The sequence below is a fragment of the Carassius carassius genome, chromosome 21, assembly GCF_963082965.1.
Source record: "Carassius carassius chromosome 21, fCarCar2.1, whole genome shotgun sequence".
Taxonomy (NCBI): Eukaryota; Metazoa; Chordata; class Actinopteri; order Cypriniformes; family Cyprinidae; genus Carassius; species Carassius carassius.
The window spans coordinates 12,235,743-12,263,430 of NC_081775.1; the positions used below are offsets into that span (position 1 = coordinate 12,235,743).

The 27,688-nt window shown below is 35.3% G+C and overlaps 1 protein-coding gene across 1 annotated transcript; it reads right to left on the reverse strand.

Annotated features, from left to right (window-relative positions):
* Positions 1–522: 522 nt before the first annotated feature.
* Positions 523–27,688, reverse strand: LOC132097554 (leucine-rich repeat-containing protein 75B-like). The gene is made up of 5 exons (XM_059503344.1): positions 27,077–27,688; positions 20,275–20,403; positions 16,865–16,977; positions 3,714–4,059; positions 523–2,711 (listed from the first exon to the last, which is right to left on the reverse strand). The coding sequence occupies exons 1-5, from the start codon at positions 27,347–27,349 to the stop codon at positions 2,478–2,480; spliced, it is 1,095 nt and encodes a 364-aa protein (XP_059359327.1). The 5' UTR covers positions 27,350–27,688; the 3' UTR covers positions 523–2,477.

The window sequence follows — 27,688 nt, forward strand, 5'->3', positions numbered from 1 at the left end:
ATATCAAATATGTGAGATATTTTTAGTCGATTTTAGAACCTATATTGCTTTAATTTGTCATGCGTCTCCGAGCAACAAGTCACACAAGTTTGATGTGATTGGAACTTGTGCGATCCTTAATTGTTTAGTTTGTGATGACCAGTTTTTCCTCTGTGACTATAACAAAGTCGGTAAGTGTAATGTGCCCAGTGTTTTAAAATCTGGTCAGATTTTGAAAGTTGTGTAGTGTATTCCAGCCTTAATGTTCCAATATTGTTTGCAAAATTCTGAAATAGAATGTTTCATTAACATTAACATTCTCATAACCATAAAAATTCAAAACATTTAAAAAACTGGAATGTTTCAACGTTCAGAGAACGTTCAAAAATAACTTTATTTTTTTAAACTAAACGTGAACGTTAGCAAACATTAGTAAAATGTTAGAAAATGCCTGTCCTCCCACAGGCACTTGCAATCATCAAACACATTCACACTGATTTTCCATCTTAAAAAGAAACAAGTATTATTTTGCCACACCCACGGTATTATTAATAAAATTTTATTACAGAAGCGTTGAACAGTCAGTCTTGAAGCACAGAATCAGAGGACACAGTATATGACACAGACAGAGAAAGCTCATTCAGACTGACACATAAAACAACATGACAATTAAGCTGCCCTCTTTCAATAACCTGCCACTAAGTGTATTAGCTTGCTTAGCATTGTGGATATCGACCAACATAGTGTTTCTGAGTAACAGATTTACACAGATTACACGGGTTAAACATCCCAGATAAGCAGATCACAGATAATTGTAATGATCTAGACACAGAGCCAAACAACAAATGCAAAGATTGCTGTATTTTATTCATTCATTTTTCACAGGCACTAAATAGTCCGAATTAATTTTATATTCAGTTTTGGAAAGTTAAGAAAAGGTAACTTTGCCATTTGAATTTGTTGAGGCCCTGTGAAAATGGACAGTTATTAGCACATATTGTGGGATACTACATATAATATAATAGTCTGAAGTCAAGACTGAGAAAACATTAAACAAATACACACACAACTGACACATTTAAAAGAATTCAAATATCATAAATAACACTGACATTTAACTATTTGATCATCTGACCTTTACTTCCAAACAACTAAATGCTGGTTAGTACAGTAACTATTTGTTTGGCTTATTTTTGTTTCAGAAAGACAAAGATGTTCATGTTACAAGACGACATCGCTACAACAAGTTTTCAGTCACAAACCTGATGAAAATACAGACTAAAGTGCTCAGATAATTGAAGGCCATGGAACAATCATTAGCTCTTTATCTCAAGGTCCATTCATTTGATCATTAATGACCAAAATTTGATTTAAAATAGACGGGGTGTTGCTTCAACTATGTGTTACAGGCAAGATTATTTTGAGCATGATGTTAAGAACATTTAAGAAAGTTGACCAGACATGATTAATCAATGTGCTTGAGATATTAAAATACACCATACAGAAATGTAGCATAATGACCCGCCATATTTCAATGGACGATCCCAAAGGGAGCAGCACTGCAATGACACAGCAAGACATATTTAAGATGACCAGAACATAAAAAGATGAGCAATCTTCTCAAATACAACAAAAAATTTCTTTGTTGAAATATACCTGTTGTCTTCTAAGATAGTTTGTTCATCATTAGTAAACAAAAACCAGATGCTGACAGTTCAACAGCGTTTCCTTTTTGTATCATCATTCACAACTACACGACAAGTGGTGCGTGGGTATTCACAAGTGAACATTTTGGAAAGGGGGGGAAAATGCAAAAGTCTTGACATAGCAGTTTTGCTTGCGTCACGTGACGTGGGTCGGCTGTATAGTCTGTTGAACTGGTTTCATGGCTTTTGTTGGGAGATTAGTAGAGCACACACAGAGTGGTGATAGGTCCGGTCTGCTGTGGCAGAGACGGCCTCAGCAATGCAACACTGACAAATACGACCAAACCTGACCAGACTCCACAAAATTCCTAACCATACCTTATTTAAAAGCCGGGTACGTAGAGCTTCAAACCCACCGATGGTATGCATCAGCCAGTTGACTGACTCTAGGATTTTTATTGGCATTTTTTCCTGTCCATCCCATGTCATTTGTGACCGAAGAGGGGCGTAAGAAAGCATCTTTACAACTCTCTGTGGCCGCCTCCAATGAACCCCCACCTCGAGTCAAGGAGCGTCATCTGCCAACACAGTAAGTCAGTGGTGAAGCTTTGAGAGAATTTCAATCCAGCGTGTTTCACCGTTTGCTTTGTTCAGGTGGTTAGTTGGCTCTTTAAATGTGATGCTGTTGTTTCATACATAATCACAATGGGAATGTAATGGATCTGCAGTGGAGGAGGGAGATGGTAAAAGGTGTTGATTAGGAGAAATGGTACTGTGAGAAGAGAGATCTCTTGCCTGCGCTCTCCCGTTCTTTCTTTATCCCTTTGTCAGGCGACAATGATCGTGATTGGCTCACCTCTCACAATGGTGCAGGGTAAAACTACCTGAACTTTTCTGTTCCCCGATGCTCCATGGCTCTAGATCCTCGTCCTCCTGCTCGTCTTCATCCTCCTCTTCTTCATAGTGACTGGGTTCCTCAATTGAGCTCTCCATGTGGTAGCAATACTGCTGACCCTCTGTGTACTCATAGATGGTGGGCAGACTGCCCTTTAGACTACAGCGTCGACGTAGGGCCACCAGAAGAGGCTGAGAACAGAGTAGAAACAGTTAGAAAACTTCTGAGTTACTATTACCTACAGATAATATCTGAAGAATGTTTATTGTCTGGATGTGGTTGTTACTGAAAATCATGGAGTTGCCTTAAATGTATTTCTAATATTAGATGTACTTGAATGATCCATCTCTTACTTTACATTGAAAGTTGGTTCAAAAGTTCTAAAATTATTTGAACAAAGAAAATATTTTGACAACGGTCAAACTAAACGAGAAGTGTATTGTAAAAATATTGGTAATACTTCACAATGTAGTTCAATTTTTTACATCAGTCAATGCATTAGGTATCATGAACTATCAAAAAGCAACAAAATGTATTAATTTAGGTCAATTCTATTGATAATTGTTAATTCATGTTTGTTTATGAATGCATTATATATATATATATATATATACAAACATACACACACACACAAAATATAGTTATATGCAAAATGTATGCTGTAGAAATGAACAGGAACCAATAAAAATTATGTATAAGCATTGTTCATTGTTAGTTCAGGATACCTAAAGCACCAACTAATGATAACAAATTGATGCTTTTCTCCTCAGGGAAAACTAGTCCCATCCAAATAGGACTTTAATTAACTGGTTCACCCTGCCAGTTGAAAATGGTGAGTGAAAACATATATAACAAATATTTATCTTGCATAACCTGATTCATCCAAGTAGAACACTGCTGGATCAACAGCCTTGATGCTCTTGGTACAACATTACAATCAGCCAATAATATTTTATTTTTTGGGTCTCTGACTTCAGGTTAGCCTCAAAAGTAAGGCTATGGCTGTTTGTCAGAGACTATTGTTCCAGGAGCATCAATGATGTCCCACTAGGCTAATCCATGTTGTCCCTCTTATAAAGCAGGCAACATGTCCTTTAGTACAACCGTTGTTTTACCCAAAATAAAGCATTTATCTAAGTGTAATTATTACAATAAGGGCAACTGTAATTGATTTAAAAATTTTGTTGTTTTACCTGTGGCATGGTGAATATGTCGACGTTGTTGCCCAGGTCAACCCAGGCAAGACAACTGAACTTCTTGGAATCTTTGAGGGCTTCAGTCAGATCTTTAAGGATGCCAAGAGTCAGACGGTTCCCATTGAGAGCCAGTGTTGTGAGTTTGGGCAATGCACCCAGGAAGGGCAGAAGTAGACGTAGGCCCTCATCCCGGAGCTCAGTGAAACTAAGGTCTACGGATATCACAGCGCCCCCACTGGTCTGGAGGTAATACGCCACATGCCGTATGTCGCGAGTTGATAAAGGGATGCCAGAAAGGTCCACAGAGTCACTGCAGAGCTTCTTCTGAAGTGTTGTTTTAAGACTAAGTGGAAGAAAAAAAAGTATTACACACTGAGGAATTCAATGAGAAAACTAAAAATGGATATACAAGCGTTGGTGTGATTTGGACTCTAAATCTGATCATTTATAAGGAAGTATTGTGGCTTTAACAAAATGAATTTGTTCTGGCTAGAAGCAGTTACTTTCTAGTACTTCAAATTACAGGGAAAAGGATAAGAAGGCTGCAGTGGTGGGGGAAGAGTTTGGGATAGTTTTGCGCTCAAACTCATCCTTCGCCTTTGGAATTTGTTTCATTCATAATCAAATGCAAGTCATTTTACTCTCTAGTAAGTGTGATTAAAGAAGCAGCTTTTCGGAAGAACACTGCAGATATAAAACAAGAGACAGGAGTAAAAAAACTGAGTATTCAGTATGTTATTGACTTTAATCTGAGTTTGCCAACTCGTGAGAAGCACTATGTATGTAAATTTCCTCTTTATTGTATCAGTACTGATAAATGACTTAGGGTCATACACTCTATGCAAAACCCAGGTACAAAAGATTCATATTACCTAAATTATACATATTAGTATCCTTTGAAAAGGTACCGTCCCAATTTGTGTATATACAATTGTGTATATACAATTTAAGTGCACATATCCTCTATAGCTTCAGCAACTGAGAGATGCATGTGTTGCCAGTTATGACATAGTCTTTGACTTTGCCAAACCAAACCTTCTGTTTCTTCTTTTTGAGTCATTATGATTCATTATGAGTCATAACATTGGTGAGTGTTCAGTATATTTGCAAGGCATAAATAATTTTCAGCATGAAAAGTCTTCTTAGGTACTCTATGATGCAATGTAAAAAAATCATAGTAGTCTCATGAACCAGTAATCAGTGACTTCCTTGCACTAGTTCATGTTAGTGTATATGCAAGTCAAACACTGTACATAAGAACATAATGTAGATGTACTGTACCAAAGTGGTACTGGGGAAACATACAGTCTGTAAGAGGAGATCATTTAAGAGCACTTTAAGAGACTGATTTTTCTTCTCAAACCATTTCTGAAGCAAGGTTCATAGTCAGAGTTCACTATTGTTCTGCCAAATACTGGATCCCTGGCATGGTGAAAGCTGCTGTTATGATTTTTTTGTTTGTTTGTTTCTTATGATGTTTGCAGGCAGCAAACAGAATCAGTGCCTTTCTGCTCACCCAAAATAAATCTTTACACTTTCAAAACAGTTCCAATGAACAGTTGATAAGACATTCATATTCAGTTCAAAGTCTAACATTCAACTGAACTGTACCTTTTAGATTGGAATATTAGACAAGACAAACCTGCTCATTTGAATGGAAAAGAACAGGCTTATTTTATAATAATTAACAGGAACAAAATACAAAAATATAAGAATAAGGTGTAATTCAATATAAAAATACCTTCCCAGTCTAATGTGCAAAGTTAAACAAGTAAGCCATTCCCTCCCCTAATTATATAATAATAATAGAATATTAATGAAACAAAAGGCCACTTAAGTGTACTTAAAGAGCATACACTTTAACACTGTATTTATTACCAAACTTGTAAAAAGTGCATTTTGTAATGTGAAAATAAAAGTTTACTTTAAAGTACATTTTAAATGATTTGGCTTTAATCTTTGCTTTATAGAAGTGCAATTATTTTTACATGTTGACTAACAAACTAAAGCACATAACGTACTTATTTATATTTTAACTATAGTGTTTTTTGATATTACAGTACATTTACTTTACATTTGCTTCACTTTAAATGTACTAAATAGCAACATGCATTTCCATGTCATCGTACATAACATGCATTTAAGTGTCTGAAAACATTACATTCATTTCACCATTAACTAAATATATTATTTCCATAATAAGTACTCTTTTTAAATTGTTTCTCAGTGTCTCTGTGGTGCCTATGAAGAACTGATCCATTTAAACTAGTATTACAACCAACAATATGAGTCTGGGGCATGGCTATCTATTTGGATGACCAATGGCAGAGAGGGGGCATGTTCAGGAACCCTTTTTAAAACATTATTTTTCCAATTCCATTTGGTGCCATTAATGGTACCAAAATTGTACACTTCACCTTTAAAACCGACTAAAATGTTTATGCTTACACAAGATACTTTTATTGTATTTATTTTTTTAAATGAAGTGAAAATCAGGAAAGATGCTCCAGTTCCTCCCCACACCTCAGTCCTCTATCCAGCACCATTACCATCTCTGTGCCAGCGTGTGTGCTTCATTTTAACCCGGTTCCATTAACAGGATCAATAAAATGCAAACACAGACTTACAGCCACTTTAAAAAATCCCTCAGCTCCACAGATGTACATGATACTTTCTTCATGATGTGGGTCACATGGTAACAATGAAGAGATTGAAATGGAAATAGGGATAGTCCTGTAATATACTGCCACACAATCCACAGGACAGAGATCAAAAGAAAATTCATTTGCTGAGGAAACACACACACATACACCCACACTGAGATGCAAATGTATTATAACAATCCTCCCAAAGGCTGATATCTCTTTATGAAATCCCACTGACAGTCTTTCTCTATTTCCCTATGACTGGTAGCAGGTGGCATTGCTCTTCTGTGTTTGGGCCCAAATTCAATTTATTTGCCAAATATAACTCCAGGTCCAAAGCCCCTGGGGACTGTGCTGTATACGAGTGTCCACAGGCTTTATTTTGACATACAGTGGTTCTTTTAAGCTTGCTGCCTTATTTTTGCTAACTCACACGGCAATCTGCGCTGCCTTTAAACAGTGGCATTTGAGGGATCTCTGTAATTAAATAGCAATAGGTTGGCCCATGAAAAGACTGCGTGCTGTGATGAAATGCTATAGAAGTTCTTTGAAGATGATTTAGGGATCGATTTAGATAAAAAACCAGCAGGGAGGTGCTTTTGTGAGGAAATAAGATTAGGCTGGCCTGCCAAACTTGCTTTAGATTTGAATTATTTAAAAGCAAGGACAAATTGGTTATTAAAAACATTTTTTTTCTATTCTGTTATAAAACTATTTCTATAAATATTCTTAAAACAGGATCAATTTACTTGAGGGGCACAGTTGCATACAATGTTTTGTTCTTGTTTTAATTTAAAGCATTATATACATAAGTTAAGATAAGTTTACTGAAAAATAAGAAAAATACTTATTGATCATTTTTTAAATATGTTTTTGTGTGATGGGCTGTATGTTGTCAAAAGGTAAACTGTGACTTTCAGGTTGCGAAACAAAATGTGCCATCTGTGCCACTGCAGCAAGATGGGTGAAAGAATAATAAAAGTAATTTAAATATGTTATTTATCTATTTATTTTTCTTGCGACCAGGTGCCAGTTTAAATTACAGTCACTTCGGGCTCACTTCACGTTCCTTGGCAACCAGCAGCTATGAGTGACATTCATTTTCCTTACTGTCAGCTTTCGTACGATCACAGACACTTAGCATTCTGCATTCAGACGCCGCTAATGTCTGTTCCGTCTGCACCAGTTTTCTAGTCTACAGAAACACATCGAAGCATCAATAGAAAGACAGGATTTTGTCCATGCAGAGCTGAAAGAGTTCCTCCTCAGCCTTCATTTTCTCCCTCCATTCTTCCCTGACGAGTCTGATTCAAGCCTCAGAGTGAAAATCTTTTCTGCTTTACTGGCATGTGACACAATCAGTAATCAACAGGCTCTTCTCTTCTCACTCATCCCAAATTGCTTAATTTAAGGTATGAAATCGCCCTTTTAGCACTGATTCTGTTCAAAAATGGTTGAAAAGAGGCAAGCATAGCTTAGCGTTTCCTAATAGTGAACGGCTTATGCTTTAAAAAGCAAATATGCAAATCTGAACACAAACATAAAAATGCATTCTAGCATTACTGCAAAATCCTCATTTAAATATGAATTTCTTGTTCAGTGATCTGTCTAAATGAACAAAGGAATAACGGAAGTGTTGTTTTATATGCTAATGAGAGTCAGAAACCAACTAACTGCTTCAAGCTAGCTGATTGCATCTTAAACACAAAAAAAAAACATAAAATGAACAGGTCTTTGACTTTATGGAAATATGTGTGGAGTCAACTGTTACTTTTGTGCATACAGCTTCATCATCTGTTAGTCTAGAAATTGTTCTGCTTTGGCAGTGAAAAGACCTATAAAGTTGTATGGCAGTCAAGCATGACAAGAAGCTATAGCGTTAAGACCCTGAGAATGTTAAAATACTGCGTGTTGTCATCACACAATGCGACTCTCTACATTCCCATGAAATTCTATGAAAAAAGATAAACAAAAATATTTCTGTCAGTGTGAAAAAAAATAAGCTTCCTTTCTGGATTCAAAAGTATTGTTTGTGCCAAAATATTCTATATGGCACAGTATACATAAAACAAACATAAAATTTGATTTATTAATGTTTTTACATTATTGTACGTTATATTTGTAAGTGAATTAAAATAATACATTACTCTTGTATTATTCATTTTCTTTTCTTTTTTTAAGAAATACATTTTATTCAGTAATGATTCAATATTTGATCAAAAGTGACAGTAAAGATTTAGAATGTTGCAACTTTTCTATAAATCAAAGCACAAACTGTTCATATGAGAATGATTTCTGAAGGATCATGTGACACTGATGACAGAACTAATGGCTTCTGAAAATTTTTGAAAAAAAAAGTTTTGCTTTCACAGGAATAAATTGTAACTTAAATATACAAAAAAAACAGTTATTTTAAATTGTATTAATATTTCACAATATTACTGTTTATATATGGAAGGCATTTTCTGCCAAATTTAAATAAATAAATGAAATGATTAAAATTAAAATTAAAACCAGATTAACGATTTCGTTACAGAAAACTGTACGCAAAATATGTGACAAAATTGAGAATGAAATTAAATGATTTCATTTTCACGGTGACATACCTGTCAAATTGAAAAATAAAATGAAATTGGTGATTTCACATTTCATTTTCAATACAGTCTGGAGGCAAGACTGCCAATATTAAAATGAAAAGCCAAACGTGAAAAAGAAACTACACATACAGTTTTTACAAAGCTCTTTATTAACGCTCACGCAATAATAGTGACACAATTCAAATTGAAATGTAAATTTTACTTGTCATTTTAATTCCTCTTTTATTTCACTGTTTTCATTTTCGTTTTCATTTTCAAAGACCTGCATGCAAATTATATGGTAATGAGTGGGTGTGGCTCAATTACGTTGTTACGTGGAGGAGCTATAATGGCGGTTATGGCCAGTATAGCAGCAGAATTAAACCAGCTAGCAAACATTTCGGATGATAATGACTTCATTTTGCTACGAGTTGAATCTGTCTTGGATACACTTGGACATTTTGCAGCCGTCACAAACTCAGCAGACAGCAGATTTTCCGGGGAGTCTCGTGGAGGCTCAGGCCAAGGAACTGCAGTGGGTCGAGGGTTTGACGCATGCTGGTCAGGCTGGTTGTTTCTTCCACGTTCTAATGCTGCAGCAGCTTCCCGCAAAAGCTCACTAACAGATTCGCTATGTCTCGATTACAATATATTCACATTTTAATGTTGTTTCACACATTGTTTCAACCACCATTCAACTCATGCACACGAGACTTCGGCGACTGTCTCTAGCGCTGTTAATAGAATAAGCCACACCCACTCATTAACATATAATTTGCATGCAGGTTGTCTTTGAAAATGAAAACGAAAATGAAAACAGAGAAATAAAAGAGGAATTAAAATGACAAGTAAAATTTACATTTAAATTTGAATTGTGTCACTATTATTGCGTGAGCGTTAATAAAGAGCTTTTAGTAAAAACTGTATGTGTAGTTTCTTTTTCACGTTTGGCTTTTCATTTTAATATTGGCAGTCTTGCCTCGAGACTGTATTGAAAATGAAATGTGAAATCACCAATTGCATTTTATTTTTCAATTTGACAGGTATGTCACCGTGAAAATGAAATCATTTAATTTCATTCTCAATTTTGTCACATATTTTGCGTACAGTTTTCTGTAATGCAATAGTTAATCTGGTTTTAATTTTAATTTTAATCATTTCATTTATTTAATTAAATTTGGCAGAAAATGCTTTCCATATTTATACTCTATTTTTGATCAAATAAATGCATTTTATTTATTACTGTCAGTTTAAGTGCCGGTGATGCATGTGTTGCCAAGTATTGCAATGAAAGCAAAACAAAAAAATACATAAAAAATAAACTGAAATTATTTCCAATATTTTGCAAATAAGATAGGATAAAGATATCACTAACCCTAAACTTCCCAGTTTATTATCTTTCTAAATGGTCAAGTTAAGTGGAAAAGACGAATCCAAATCTGGCAACATGACTGAGGTTGTGCCCTCACTCAACTCTCTCAAGCCTCGTTCACTCCACCAGGACACTGTACATTCTTGCAAACTGTCTAAAATTAATTATGCAGATACTCATATTAGAAGTTTTAAACAACGAACAGACAGAGATGAAAAGGAACATGAACATAGTGTTTTATTTTTCTGACTATGCTAATGGTCTACACATGGGACAAAAAAATTATAAAAGATTTTCCAGTGCAAAGCAAACATGATTGTGAGTGTGATTATTTAGCAAAACCTGTACACAAGAAGTAAGGCCGGTTTGCCTGTTTTTTATCCCTGAATTGGTCTGAAAGGGTCTGAGAGGTGGCAGATAATTCAGAGAATACTGAAAGCTTAAAACCAACCAAGCAGAATGAGTGACAGTGAAAAGAAAGGCAAGAGGAAAAGAGTGGTACAAAGACATGTCTCCCACCGCCGTTGGCATGGCAATGGCTGTTTTCTACCTGAGTGGATGCTTTCACACCTTTTATCAGTGTGAGATTCAGACTCACACCCGCCTCCAGGAGCAGATGCTGGTCCGTCTTTCTATGAAGGCCTGCAAATAGCACTAACACATCATGGCCTTAACTGAGCACAGGTATACAACACACAGAAGTAGAAACACTGACAATTACATGCCATTTGAGAACAGAATCACAAATACGGGTTTGAAATCACATGAGAGTGAGCAAACAATCACAGAATTGTAATTTGTTTGAGTAAACTAATTGTTAACGTCTCTGACATCTCCGATTTACCATTGAGAACTAACCCCTAGTAATCTTTCATGTGTCTCCACTAGAGTTTCGGATAAGATCTCAACAGTGTCACAAACTGCTCATATTTGCACAGATATCAGTTCGCAATCCAAAAAGATTTGAAACAGAGACCGAAACGTTGCTTATCAAATTCTTCCAAAATCAGATTATCTAGACCATGCAATCCATAACAGATTTATAGCTTGAAAGTTGTATTCAGAGAAATTCCTGTTCCTTTTTGGAAAATAATCACATTTTAGAAGTTTTTTTTGTTTGGCTAAAGTGCAAACAAAAGCCTTTCCACATAAAGTGACAACTCATTTTAATATATGAACACACAGATCATCAAGTCGTGATCTCTCATAATGTTAGTGCCTAATTACCAATCAGTCACATGAATAATATTCATAAGCTAAGTGCATAAGTTTTATGCAATCACTTATTCTATTATGGTGTTTATGCCTTGTTGATTATGGAAACATTCAAGTTTTGTTGGGTAGCTCTCTTACACTGTCAATTAGTTGCTAGACTATCTACATTTCAAATGTGCAGTGTAAAAAGGAGCAAATCCAAAATAATTTAAAATATTATTGTTAATGTTAATTTGAGCAGAACATTTGAATAATTTGATATACAGCTATGGTTGTCCCGAGTTCGAATCCCAAATCGAGGACCTTTCCCAATCCGCGCCACTATCTCTCTCCCACTTTGCTTCCTGTCATCTTGTGATCTGTCCTATCATAATAAAGTTGAAAATGCCAAAAATAAATCTTTAAAAGAAAACTGTAATCATTTCACAATATTGCAGTTTTTATTGTATTTTAAATCAAATAAATGCAACCTTGGTGAGCATAAGAGACATAAAAAAATCTTACCAATCCCAAACAATTGAACAGTAGTAATTTAAATACCTATTCATTATCACAATCATGTGCATCCATATCTTTGATCAATTACAATACTCAGTCACTGCAAAAACACATTGCAAATAGAAAATGTTGATGCAAGAGAAGTCAAATTAATTGTGCATCCATAATACATGTGAAAGCAAAAATAATATATTAGGCTGACTGACAGATTGTGTTTGTGTATGTCTGAGCATGCATGTGTGCAGTCAGGATAAATCAGACAGTCACACAGTCATCACAGACAGTCGCTTTATACTGCCAATCAAACACATGCGGGTGTCAGAAACATGGTCCTATTTCATGTTGATTCTCCACAATGCCTGTTATAACCTCCTGATCCAGCCCCAAGAATCTGCACACAAAAGAACCAGCACAACATGAAATCTCGCTTCTTTCATCGCCTCTTAGATCTCTCTCACTCCCTATGTTTAGCATTGTCTGACCGTTCTGCTCTCTCTTTCCTATCGAATAATACACCATGATGTTATATTAATCTTTTTACCCACTCTATAATTACATTATCTTCAGTCGCCATCCATGGAAGTTAAACCCCAATAAAAGTCTGAGGATGTCTCTATAAGAGACGAACAAATTAATGTAGATCCATCAAAAGTGAAAAGACACATATAAATCTGTCAATTCAAATATAACCAACCCTCTTTCTCATTTCGTTTTTCATTTCTATGCAAATAGAGCTGGATTACGCTGATATGGCACATAATAGGACCAGCGTGCAATCATGAAATGAAAAATAGCGAATAAGGAGGCACACATATGATGTAACCTATAAAATATCTCAAGATATATCCTCTGAAACTAAGTATCAAACTGCAAAGCATCAAGTAAATGCGTCTTTTAAGTATTTTACTGAAAAAAGCCAAAAATATTGATTCAGAACAAACACTTTTTCTTAATTTCTGAGGTTCTCTTTCTTGTTTTGTCTTGTCCTTTGCTCTAAGGCCATACCGTGTTTCTTAATTTCTTTCTCACACTCTTACACTATTTGAAGAGCGTGTTCCTTGTGCTGTGTCTGGTTTCTGTAGTGTAGAGCAGCAGGGACCTGCAAACTCTCTGTTTGTCAGATTGACTTATATGAACACAAAGCTCTAGGGAGAATATAACAGATCCTCCTCAACAGGGCTCCTGAACCCGAGCTGCACACACACACACACACACACACACACACACACACACACACACACACACACACACACACACACACACACACACACACACACACACACAGCAGAGCAATCTTCTCTGATTCTCTAATCACACAGAAGGTTGGCACCACTGCCAATAAAGCCAAATTAGATGAACTTGAACACACATAAAACTCTTACTAACAGAAAAGTATCAAAAGAATCATGGTAATATCATGTTTTTGGACATGTACCATCTTTATAGTAAGTTTTTTTATGTATTTATGTAAGTAGCACAGAGTACAATGTAAATAATAAGGCACATGCATCTGTTCATCAGTAACACATCAATTAATATCAATTTACCATGATATTACACTGTTAAAAAAGAAAATAAAAATTAAATCACTATCAGACTTGCTAAATATTTTACACAATTTCTTCAGCAAGAATGAAAAAATGTAATATAATATAATACAATAATGTAATGTAATGTAATATAATATAAATTAGTATAAATGATTATGTTTACACAATGCATTACCCACCATTTTACCACCATAATACCATGTTTCAAGATTCAAGACAAGATTCTACGCGCCAATCAAGCTGGCTTTAGAAGAGGGAGAGGATGTACAGAACAAGTCCACATCCTGCGTAGAATAATCGAAGGCTTCCAAGACAAGAAACTCGATTATTATATCACCTTTGTGGATTTCAAGAAGGCATTCGATTCCATCAAGAGATCAACCATGTTCGACATACTAAGACATTATGGAATCCCAGACAAAACAGTAAGAGCGATCCGCACAATCTACAACAAGTCAAAGAGTCACGTACTAGTTGAAGGGAAGCTATCAGACCACTTCGACATTACAACAGGCGTCCTACAAGGCGATACCCTAGCTCCCTTCCTATTCATAATCGTCATAGACTATGTATTAACTCGAGCCGAAGAAGAGCATGCAAAGAACACATTATCGCGCGGAATCGTAACACACTTAAAAGAATCCAGCAGAAATCCAGAAGTATCACTATTTGACCTGGATTTCGACGATGACATCGCCCTATTTGAAAACACCCTGGACAGAGCACAGGAACAACTCACAACAACAGCAAAGTGGGCCAGGAGAGTAGGCCTTCAAGTCAATATAGGTAAAACAGAAGCACTGAGTAACCAAGAATATGCCGGTCTGGACATGGCAATACACAATCATCAGCACATAGAGCTAGATGGACAGACCATCGAATGGACCAAGAACTTCAAATATATTGGTTCCCACATCGCCTCTAGCGAATCCGATGTCAAAATACGAAAAGGCCAAGCATGGGGGGCCTTCTGGAAGATGAAGAACATGTTTCAGTCAAGAAGTCTTCCAATTACACTCAAGATCAACATATTCGAATCTGCATGTGTCTCAATCCTGCTCTATGGTTGCGAGAGCTGGATCCTTAGCAGCAAACTCAGAGACCAACTCAACAGTTTTGCCACCAACTGCTACAGATTCATGCTTGGCATAAAGCGTCTGGACAGGAAGAGCAATAAAGAGATTTATGAAATAGACGGCCGCAACCAACTCGTTCTTCAAGTACAACAGAGGCAGCTAAGGTTTGTAGGACACTGCCTAAGAAGACATGAGAGCAACTTGATCAACAAGTATGTCTTGTATGCGCCACAGCAGCGGCATGGCAAAAGAAGTCGAGGCAGAGTGCGAAAGCTATACCACCAATATATTGGCGAACTCATCAATAAGGACGTACCAGCAACAGTGAGTGATCTACGAGAAGCTGCCAGCAATCGAAAAATTAGTGGACAAAATTAGTGACCGACTGTCAACCTACCTTGTTCGCAGCCGATTGATGATGATGATACCATGTTTTTTTAAACGTGTACCATGATATTCTTCAAAGTAGCTTGGAGTGCCATGTAAATAATAATGCACTTGCATTTGTCAATCATGCATAAGTACCACTAAGGCTGTATATAACAGAGCCATAGTATTACATTGTAAAAAAAATATATAATAATCTAATTATATAATCTAATAATGTATGTACAATTTTTAGACTTGTACCACCATAATATTATATATTATGATACAATATAATAACAGACACCAATAAATCTTAACCTAAGTGCATTTTTGTCTTGTTTTGAACATGAATCTAACAAATTTAGTTAGGTTTGTATTTAAAACCAAAACATTGTGCATGACAAGATATATTCTCTGAAAGTCTTAATATCTCATGCTAATTTGCTTCTCAAGTAAATGAATCGATTTAAGTATTTTTTTTTTGTATGTCTACATATTTTAGTGAATATGTTTGGCAGTGAATCATTTGATAGCATCACTGAACTATTGGAACTGCTATATTATTTCTCATAAGTGATATGACCATGTTTCAAAATGACAAATACAGTAAAACTTGCTTATGTTTAGCGACCCTGCATCATACATGAGAACTGCAGTGTGAAAATACCCTGCTCTCTCTGTGTCTCTCATCCACTCATTGCTTTATCCCTCCCCTGAGAGCCTAAAGGTAATGGATCAGGGCAGCTTGGTGAATTCAGGATGTGGAAAAACTGGATTGAGTAGAAGCAATGGATTCAAGGCGCATGTAATGGCCATGTGGGTGGAACGCATACATACACATATTTATTCACTTTTCAAAAAGCACAAAAGATGCTAAATACTGTATATTCTGCAACCATTGACTGATGCTTGTTTAACACCCTGCAAACTGGCTGCTCTAATGAATTTAATTAATCAAGTGAAGTGAACTGGTTTAAATTTGATAAATAAGGTTCAGGTCAACCTTGTGGATTATAATACACCCAAGTCAACAATGGCATTATGGCTCTCTCTTCAGACAGCACTTCCCACATCCAGCAGCAGTGATGGTAAAAAGACTCTACCAATCAATAGCAGAGATGAAGCAGGGTGAGATTAATAGGCCAGCGGTGACAGGCCAAACAAGCTCTAATTTGTTACACTCATCTGTAATCACACTGTCTGAAACTGCTAGCAGATTTCTGCTAAGTAAATCATGGAACAGATCAGCAGTTTATGCAGATTTCAGAAGATTTTCAAGGTCTCAAAAAGGAGGAATGGCAAAAATATGTGTTTTTATCTAAATCTAAAATAATGTTTCTTAAAAATTCAAGAATTGAAATAAAGAATCAAATAGAATATAAAAAAAGATTAATATATATAAATTAAATTAGAAATAGGCATAGGCAACTAACTGAAATAAAATAAAATAAAATAAAATGCTATATAATAAAATAAAATGTCAACATGAAATGTCAAAAGCTCAGACAATTACTAAAACCTAAACCAAAACCTAAATGATAACTTTAAATAAAAGTTCATCCAAAATATTAATAAATGCTATTCTAGTATAGCCTACAAATAATATTTTAACACTATAATATGATAGTGATAAAGATCAGTTAAGTATAATATGTTATAGATTACATATATATACATAGTACACAGTAAAGCATGATATGAATGCCTCATTCATTTATAAAATATCAAATAGAAGCTGAAGTAAACACTTCTGTGAGATGTTACTGTGAGGGATGGAATGAAAATTTTACTCCATATCAGCTCTTTCTGATGTTTTGATGGCATAGAGGACAGAGAAGATTTCTCACCAGGACTGGGCCTTTCTCCGGGACATACTTTTTCTAAGCCACTTGGAGTGAGGGGTCAGGTGGTAGATGAGCTGTCTGCAGATTTTATCAGATGACTTCAGCGTGTCTGAGTCCTGAAAGATCAGCATGAATAAAAAGACACAATATAAAATGAAAAAAGAGCCCTTTGATTAAATTTGACAAGACAAATGTGGAGCCTGCGGCATGAAGTTCTCATATTCTGCGAGTAAACAAAATAAAGCACTATAAGGAGCAGATATGGGCAGTTTCTCATTGCAGTCTTTATTTTTCTTTTTTAAAGTTTGATGAGATTTTTAGATCTAAATTTACATTTGGACAAAAAGTACATCAGAAAAATAATCTTCTCTGAGACTGAAAGCAGTAATCTTCTCTGATATATAATCCAGATTGGCTTTGTGTCTCTTTTTTTTTTTTGCCTTGTGGATTTACAAAGATGGTCATCTAAAGCTTTGAATCATTAAACACTTTCAATGTGTACCAGACAAATCAGATGAATTCCTCAGATACAGATCAGTGAAAGACAAGAACGAACCGAAAAAACAAAAAAAAATCAAGATAATTAATTCAAATCATCTTTAAACTAATGAGCTTTTCTGAGTAGGTCGATCCGTCTCTGTCTGTGGTGCCTTGTACAAATATTCTCGATAAAGTGTGTAAAACAGCTGTCAGAAGGCATGCCATTGGAAGAGGGACACTTTTATGCCTTTAAATTAAATTTCAATTTTCATTTCAGTGAAAGTCAGTTTTTATTGACATCTATACAATGTCATTTGGACACTTGCTAAAGTTAGTCTGCTTTAAACGGAGCTGTACAGTTGCTGAAGTTATCTCTACCCATGATCACCCAGGATCTGGGGCATAGTCACATACAACACAATTTGTTAGCCCCAGATTTAACTGGATTACAGTGGATTGCTGTGGATTTAGATGTCACAGACCAACCTGACTCTCTAAACCAAAATTTCACTGCAGTGTTACCTTCTATTAATAACTTGCACCCTGCTTCGATGGAAATCTCTGGACCTCCCACTAGCACAAGTGAGGTGACGGTTTCACATTAAGAGATGCAAAACTGACAATACACTGCAGACTGTAGGAAGTGGAATAAATCATGTCATCAAATATTTATGCTGGAACAGGTGTAAAGTAAAACCAATGCCATTTAATACACCAATGCCCTTAGATTTTCTGCTTTGTAACATGAATTGCAAAAAAAGCTGATGGGGCAAATTCAATTCACAGCTGCAAAACTTTAGACTGTAGTATTAAGACTGTGTGTATTAAAAAGTACTTCACATGAAGTCATTGTCATTTTTTTTCCACCGCAAACGTGGGTTCTTTCTATGCAAATTAGGCTTATAATAGAATGTACCCTATTCACAAAAGTGTGTATGGCTATTCTTTTGGAATTTTACATAAAATGTTTGTGAATATTCTACTGTTTCATATTTTAAATTAATAATCATATCATGGAGATTTGTGGTAAATCGTATATATTTTACGTGTTACACAATTCCTATGAATTTGTACGAATGACCTACACCTAACCCCGCCCCTAAACCTACCCGTCACTGGGGTCTAGACAAATCGTACAAAATTTGAATCAAATTCGTACGAATTAGCCACCTCGTAAAATACGTATGAATTGGTCGTTATAATAGGTAGTTAATCTCAATTAGTAACTTAGTATCTCATAATTTTGACTTTTTATTTTATGACTTTTTAATGCAATACTTTTGATTTCGAACTTAGATTGTCATATTTTTATCTCATAATTTTGTCTTAGTATCTCGTAATTTTGACTTTTTTTATTTTATGACTTTTGATTGCAATACTTTTGATTTCGAACTTAGATTCTCATATTTTTATCTCATAATTTGTCTTAGTATCTCATAATTGCATCTTTTTCTATAATATCCACTAGGGCTGCTCCGATCACGATCGGCCGATCGTTATGCGCATCTCGTCAGTAAAGCCGGTTCTCTAATCAGCGGTAAATTCCCTCAGGTGCGTGATTTCACATAGAGCAGCTGTTACTACACAGAGCCGTTGTTAACTGAGAAGATGCGCAAATAAACGCAGAAAATGAAGTGGATTTGCGCATCTTCTCAGTTCTGAGCATTAACGATCGGCTGATCATGATCGGAGCAGCCCTAATATCCACTTTTTGTCATGATCATGACGTTTTTCATAATTCAAACTTCATAAATCATAATTTTAATATCATACGTCTTATAATTTCTTCTTGATGTCATATTTGTGACTTTTTATGTCATAATTTCTACTTATGTCATAATTATGAATTTTTATCTAATAATTTCAACTTCTTATGTCATAATTATGTCAATTGTAAAGTTTTTATCTCATACTAATGATTTTTTTTCATATGTGACTGATGGAATTTCATAGTATTGAATTCTGTGCAGTGGCATCATACAGTTGTGTCCAGCATTCATTTAGTGGACTGGGTATCAGTGGGCACAATTCCCACCTGAATGTCTGCCCTGCTCAGAGTCTTTTTTGGCAGCCATCTCTGATATAATCAAATTCAGCCACTGTCACTTGCAAAGCAGGTCAGACTGAAGTGTGCAGTTTCCTAGTGACAGTTTGCTTACAGTCCTGTAGTCTATACTGAGTGTCACACTGAGCTGAATCTTTAGATGAGAATGTATATCTCCTTTAATAACCACCTCCTCGTGACTCTGACAGAGGCACAGCAAGATCTCCATCTAATTTAATGCATCTTCTCTTTTATTCAGCAGCAGCCTCAGAGTTCAGCAACTGCATTAATCATTATGAGAAGAAGAAAAATCTGCATTCTATTATAGACTATCTTTAACAGAAAAGTATAATAAGCAAGCAGAGTTTTCATAAAACTGCTAGTTTCTATTGTGCCCCGCAGCTAGTATGGCTTACAAATCAAGGCTTCAGCAGGAAAAGGAATTTGGTCTCAATGGACTGATTGAAAAGGTGCTGATTCAAAGATCCTGGATAGCTGTTGGGCTGACTTAAGGCCCACTAATCTTCAATCATATCGTACTTTCAGCATATTAGCGAATTCAGACACAGTGACTCAGATAACACTCTGAATATTTTTCTAATAATTTATTCATTTAAGGAATCGGTTGTGATGCAAGTTATTAAAATAACAACAACGTCACCCAAAAACAATAGTTTGCGTTTATCCAGACTTGAGCTTAAAAGTTAATTGAAAAGATTATCTAAACTTCTTGATGCATACAGGGTTTGAAATAAATACATAAAGAAACACAAATTAGACATCTTAGGACAACTAATCACTATTCGCAAACACATTTCTTTTCATTTACTTTAATTAGCAATCAATAAAGTGAAGAAATTACATGCTGAAGTGAAGCTGAATGACTCACCTTCTTTGGGCACTGCATGTCTTTAGCCAGGCTCAGCAGGAGCTCATGAGATATGGGGTCCACCAGGTTTAGAAAGGATGCGTTCTTATAGAGGATATCATTGAGTGACGTACCCTCTAATCCCATGTCCTGAAAAAGAAAAAGATAGAAAGAGAGCACATATTATCAGTCCCTCCCTCAAGCTGCCTTTTCTGGCAATTTCATGATGTACTGTATGGCTCTGAACGCTTATTTTATAATATATAATATTATATATTATAATATATATATATATATATATATAGGTTGGTAGTACTCTATGTAAGTTTTGCATGTTCGGTTGCTCTTTAGAATTCGCTGGGCCAATGTTCGCACATTGTTTGGGGTGAAAAAAATTATACAAATGATGTATCAGTATTTCTGCCTGAAAACGTCCATATACAGTTTACACAAATACAGTATGTGCGTATACTTTTATCTGGAAGAAAATATGTGCCAAATATTGCCAAACATCTCTGGTCTCTTTTTAAAATGATTATAAGCAATGACCCCAATGCTTAAATTTTATACTTTTTTAACAAACTAGCTTTCAGTTACATGTATGATTCGTGATTTTACTGACTTGAGAGAACACTGTCCATGTTGCCTAAGCTAAGACCCACCATTATGACTTAAATGGGCCTGACTATTTTATTCTTTCTCTTCTTTTAAAGTTCCACAGACACTAATTTTATCACTTAAAACTTTGATAATCAAAATAGCATATTTAAATGTTTTTCCCATGAAAATAAATTCCTTGCCTTAAAATGACTTGAATATAATTCTGAACCCTTACCTTTTTGTTTTTACAAGGTTCTATGAATATTTAAATTAGTACCCGCCTCCACTCAATCACACCTGCTCTACTTTCACTCTACTACTTTCACTTTAACTGAAGCGGTAAACACTACACAATGGCAAGTGGTAAAACTGGATAAATGATTATAAGAGAGTGAATCCGTCAGTGAAATTATTTAAATTCTGAATGGCTTATAGTCTAGAAAGTGCACAAAGTGCGCTCACCTTATTATGACTAAAAAGCTGTCACACATCTTAGTACATTGCAATTTCGCAAAGTTCTATTATATTCAATGAACCATAGCACTGCACAATGAATCTCTTATTTACATTGTGTCTACACTTTGTTTGTTATAATGAGAGGATTTGTGAGCGTGTTGAACTCAGCGCTAAACAAAAATTCCAGCGTCTGAGTAGTGAGTAGTTTCTTCTAATTAATTTAAACACCTCTGATTGGCCATTGCATTAATGAAATCAACAGATATGTCTGTGAGGTTACACTTTAGTATAGGGTCCAATTCACACTAATAACTAGTTGCTTATTAGCATGTCTATTATTAACATATTGGCTGTATATTAGTTCTTATAAAGTACATATAATGCATGACATCCATAATCCTACCCAATACCCTAAACTTAACAACTACCTTATAAACTAAAAAGCAGCAAATAAGGAGTTGATTGAGGCAAAAGTCATAGTTAATGGTTAGTTAATAGTGAGAATTGGACCCTAAAATAAAGTGTGACCGTCTGTGATTAGCTACAATGCTCAATGCTGCAAAAACACATAGTGAATAGAAACCTCTGACCAATGAATGAAAACCCTAAAATCTTTGAACATTTATTCTGCATCTAAATTTGGATTTGACAGCTGTCCCAAAAAGTCAACTGGCCCTTTTGGGAAAGTCCCAGTGTTGAGAGCATAATTTTCATGTATTATGCAACTTTGATTTACATAGATAAGAATAACTCTAGGATGGCAAGATTGGGGTGTTTCACTGAGACAGAGTGAGAGCCACAGACTTTCAATAACACAGAAAGGATTATGAAACTGCCTCCATTGGGTTATTAATATTCAAAGACCAGATGCTTTTATCTATGGTGACTTGCATATTCTGATTGGAACAGATCTTTGCACTCAGTGCAGTTGGAGTGTGCATGCTTAAATGTGTTTAGCTGCAGGGAAGGAGACGCCCACACCTACCCACCTCCCTGTCCCCTACTCTTCACCATCCATCCAGCACCAAACACCTTCTCTTTTTTCCCCATTATCATGTGCTGAATCTCAATTCCATAGAAAAAAGAGCACAGGGGTCACTTCGACTGCTGGAAAGACCCGCTTAGACCAGCATGAATTTCCAGAAGGAATATTGGATAGCTTTGGTTTGAAGGTTGAGCTTGTATTGTTTATTTCAACCCATGATCATTAGAAAAAAAAGATGTTTCAGCAAAATTATATCACTTTCAAAGTAAAATGTCCAGTGAAAAGCGTGTTTAGTTTTATCTGAAATGGATAAATGTGAATCTGGTAAAATTGTTTTATTGTTGATTGTTGTACATATCACCCCACTTCAGAAATTAAATGTCTGGTGAGTGGTGCTAAAAGGTTAATCACATTTGAAAATCCCACCTTAATTGAAAAAAACTAAATTGATAGTGTTATCAGAAACAAATGAGTTAAAATGGTTGGTGTTTTACTACACATAAAAAAAGTGTTTATTTTATGTAACTGTAGTGTATTTTATCTATAGGTAAGGTTTTTGCAGGTAGATGCACATTTTTCCAATGAGCCTATATTGATTTCTTTGTTACTAGCAGCTATGCATTGTCTGCAAAAATGAATAAAGTCTGTTTATAGGGTTAAACTTCCTGTCCGAGAAATGTAAATGTCAATATTTTTCTATGAGATCCAGACAGCGAATGAGCAGAATATAAAAAATGCATGTAACAAGATGTGTAGGGCCAGTTATGCGCACATTCACGTCTCAGATGGTGGGCAAGATGATGGATGTATTTTTGTTTTAGTGAGGATGTCTAATCATTTTTGGATCTTACGTCTCTTAACTCTAAAAAAACATTGAATCTTAGTATGAACAACACACACCAACACAAACAAAGAAATTATAGTGAAAGTCAACTCAAATTGACATGAGAGGTCTGGGAGACAGTAAGTAGGACATGATGATGAAAAAGCTTTTAGGATTTCAAAAGAATTCCTGTAACTGTGACTTCCAAGAATCCTAATAATATCGTCTCTATGACAAGCTTTTTGAGAAAGAGACTTGAGTAAAAGACCAAGCACCGGCTGACAGCTGCCTCAAGTTATATCATGTGAAATCTGGGGCTGTCAGCTTGTTTTTTAGATGCAGTCCGGTTAGCTGGTATCTCTAGATCCTTTATGCCAAAATAATTTTTCATCAATGTGATATCAATATACTATAGCTGCAGTACTATAACCAACCCACATCTCTGTAAGTAGTTGAGGAAAACCCGGCAAGATGCCTTCCTTATATTATAATATATACATGGAAATCTTTTCAAAATAAATACTGTATGTGTGTGTATTCATATATACATAATAAATATACACAATATACACACATATATTATGTAAACAAAAACTTTTATTTTGGATGCGATTAATCACGATTAATCGTTTGACAGCACTATAGCTTATTATTATACTTACAAAAACAAAACAAATTAATATATAATACATTTCTGCATTAGATGTATTTATTTTTCTGTAAAAATCAGATAGTATATGTTTCCTACAGGGGGTTTCTTGCTTGGTAGGATGTCCTCATACCCAAGTTTGTGCTGTAACAAGTATATTAGCGAATGTTTATTTCCCCTAATAATAAACTAGATAATGCATCATCATAATGCACATGCTAAATTCATATGTTGCAGTTTATCATCATTTTTACAGTACATTGTTTTGACACTGATCTGCTTATCCCATGTTCTCTTATCAGTTGCTTACATGTCCACTCTTATTGTGTAAGGTCCTGTTAGTGGCTCTGAAACATGAGAGTCATTTTTAATTCTCTGTTTTGTGATAATGGGAGAAAGCCTTAATAAAGACTGTGGTTGCACACAGAGGACCACACCACAGGTCTACGGTGACATGCTCGTCGTAGCACAGGTATCCGAGACTATCTTTCTGTGTTGATTAAAACGCTCTCTGCTCTGGGATGTCAAATTCTCAAATGTAATTAACAGCACATCCTGAGAGAGGGAGACAATGAAAGGGAATTATAAAAGACTGAATTTAAAAAAGAAAACAAAGGGATGACAACAGGCAAACTGTGGGGGGAAATTACATAAAAGACTGAAAACATGAGAAGAGAGCGCAGAGTGTGAATATTAAATACACACAATTGACTAATAGATATAAGACCTGCTGGTCCAGGCCTGTGCAACTCCTGCTCTTGATTTGTGTGGCTTGTTGTACATATTAAAATGTTGACCTTCTGTGGGGGTATTGCTGCTGGAATATTTCATGCATAAACAAATAAATTTAACAGAAAATATACATGGGAAACCTTGTCATTTAAATATAAATTATAAAGAAAATGACAGGAAATTCACAGTAAAATTATGTTCTCAGCCTCACAGGATTGTAACCTGATTTCAGACCACTATATTGTATAACTTGCATAAATTAATATGTTTTATTAAGGTCTTTCACAGACAATTTTTCACAATAATCGAAATTAATAATGACCAAAAAACATTGTAGGCTGAAGCCTTTGCTTATTCCTATGCTTTTTATATATTTATCTAATGAGTGACACTTTTCTCGCTGGATTTGATTCATACAAGATAAACAGAAATAATAATATAATAATAAAAGTGGTAAAATACAAGATGTGCTTTGGTCTCTCCATAATATATTTTGCCTTATAAAAGTAAGAAGATTTTTTTTTTAATAAACTGTGATACATCACATAACTGCTGTGGTCCTCTTTTTACCATTTTTACTGTACAGTTATATTTTTCTTGTTAAATTTAACATAGATTTCCACAAAAAGAAAATATTCTTTAACATTTTGACATTATTTTACAGTAAAATATATATATATATATATTTTTGAATGGGTAGCTGCAAAGATGAGAATATTGGGGTGTGGGGGGTTATGAAGTTGTATGGATGTATCTTTAGGTTTGGGAATAAAGGAAGAACTAAGAATCCCTTTAAAACTCCATTTTGCTGAGGCGTGGCTGTATCTCCTTGTCATTTTGACACAGTAATCATATGATATAAAGAAGAGATTGTAAGAAGAACAGGAGTTCATAAACTGTGACAAGTTCTGCCCTCACATCACCGCTTTTAACACAGCAGGAGAAAAATGACAGCCTTCATTTTTGCTCCAGGCAAAATAATAATAATAAAAAAGACTTCACATTTTGGATTTTTCTTTAATGTGACACACTTTTTCAATGTTAAAGTACCCTTTCTTGTCCCAGTATGAAGAGACAACTGTACTGCCCTACAACAGCTAATGGAGCAGGACTGTCTGACCAATTCAAGAGAGTGTTCGAGAAACCTGTTCAAAAACACTCATTTTTGCATGCCTTATATATATATATATATATATATATATATATATATATATATATATATATATATATATATATATATACTTTTGACTTATTCTTACACATGCACATGACACACTAATGCGAGTGACCTCGTGATCTCCTGCACTCCTCTGTCATCGATCAGCTCTCTCTGCTGCTCTGTACTGTGTTGAATTTGAGTATATGGGTCACTCTGACGGAACAAATGTCCTATAGAAGAATTCAGGAATTACTATTAGTGTTTGTGTAGAGTCTCAACAACAAATAACAGCAGCAGCAAATCCAGTGAAAGGATTTCTTGCACAAGGTGAGTCACTGCAGCACTACAGAGCGAGCCGCACGGCGGGCGTCTCAAGTGGAAATGCCAAGCCACATTTCACCTACTGGATACTATATGAGGGTCAGTGACTCACAAGGATGTCTGACGTGATGAAAATGGGAAATCTAGTTTAAAACACATGTGCCATGTTCTGAGAAATATTCTTGTTGGTTTCATATATGTTTGGAAAACACTTGTCAAGACAAAACTGGCTAAAGTGTAACCATCGAGTTAAAAACTATATAGTGATTTCATTGAACTGTAAATACACATGTGAACACAACTTTTTAAAATGTATTTTATTACACATTATTACTTTTAATTTACTTATTTTATTTAATATTAAATATATATTTTTATAAATGTCATGATTTTTGAGTCACAAAAGGTATTCATAAAAAGTAGGGCTACTATACAATATACTAAACTAAAACTAAAACCATTAAAAAAAATCTAGTCACCTGCATAAAAAAATAAATAAATAAAGATTACATTTTTTTTTCAGCTACTTGAAAGTTTGACTTGATGTGCTAACTAAAAATAACTAAAACTGGAATTAAATTAATTAAGACTTGACAGAGTTATGACAATCTCAACAGGTCCTTTTTTTAAAAAAAATTTTCTTATCACATGACAACAAAATGGCTTCCTGCATGTTGATTACTCATGTTGATTAGGGTAAACAAGTTTGGCAGATATTTGTAATATTTTTAATATAATAATAAAGTGCTTATCTTACCTATATCATATTATAATGGTACCTTTAATATTTTAATTAATGTGAACAATATAATAAAATAGTAAAACATAAAAAAAAAACTAATCATGTAGATTATTTTTTTAATTATTTTACCTTAAGACAGTTACAACACTTTAGCTTTCCACACTTTAATATTGTCCCCCGGAATATATAAAAAAAAAAAAAAAAAAAAAAATGTTGTGTCAGTGATTGCAACACATGCAATACCAATAAAGCAGAGAGAGACAAAGAAAGAGAGAGACAGACTCGTGCATGTTTTACAGCTGTCACTGTCAGATGCACATGTTTATTAAGCACTGCAGGGCATTCATTTCCCTCACCTTCCTCAACAGTTTGAGCACGTCCGTCGCCTCTTCTCTCTTCCTCTCCCGAAGAAGCTTCTGAATCTCTCGGATCCAGGCGACTCGTCTGACATACGGGCTGTGGTTGGCTCTCCTCAGCATCCCCGGCAGTTTATCCGACCTGAGCATCAGGGATGTAAACAAGAAGTCTCCGCTCCGATCGCTCTCTCCAGTACTGTCGAGATGTTTCCGTCGCCTCCTTGAAAAATTCTCGTTGTCGAGACTGTTTTGGCGGCTGAGCCTGGAGCCCATGATCTCAATTACGTTGAAATCACAAATGTTACAATAATTACTACGGCATAACCATGGTAGCCTGGACGATAACACCCAGAGGTTTCCACATCTGTCTGAACTTGGGTAGCACGTACTCGCTCTGCTTACTGTCAGTGTCCTCTGTGAAATCCGCTCGACGACACGAATAGTAGTTTTAGTTGCAGAAATGTCAGTGTTTTGTTCTTTATCCCAGCTCTCGCACTCTCGTATTTGTGTTTGTTGTCAGTAGGACACGTCCGCTTGATGCTGTTGGTATTCAGTGGATGCTGGAGATGTTCTCCACAGCACCACGCGTGGATCATTACTGAGTACTGTCCT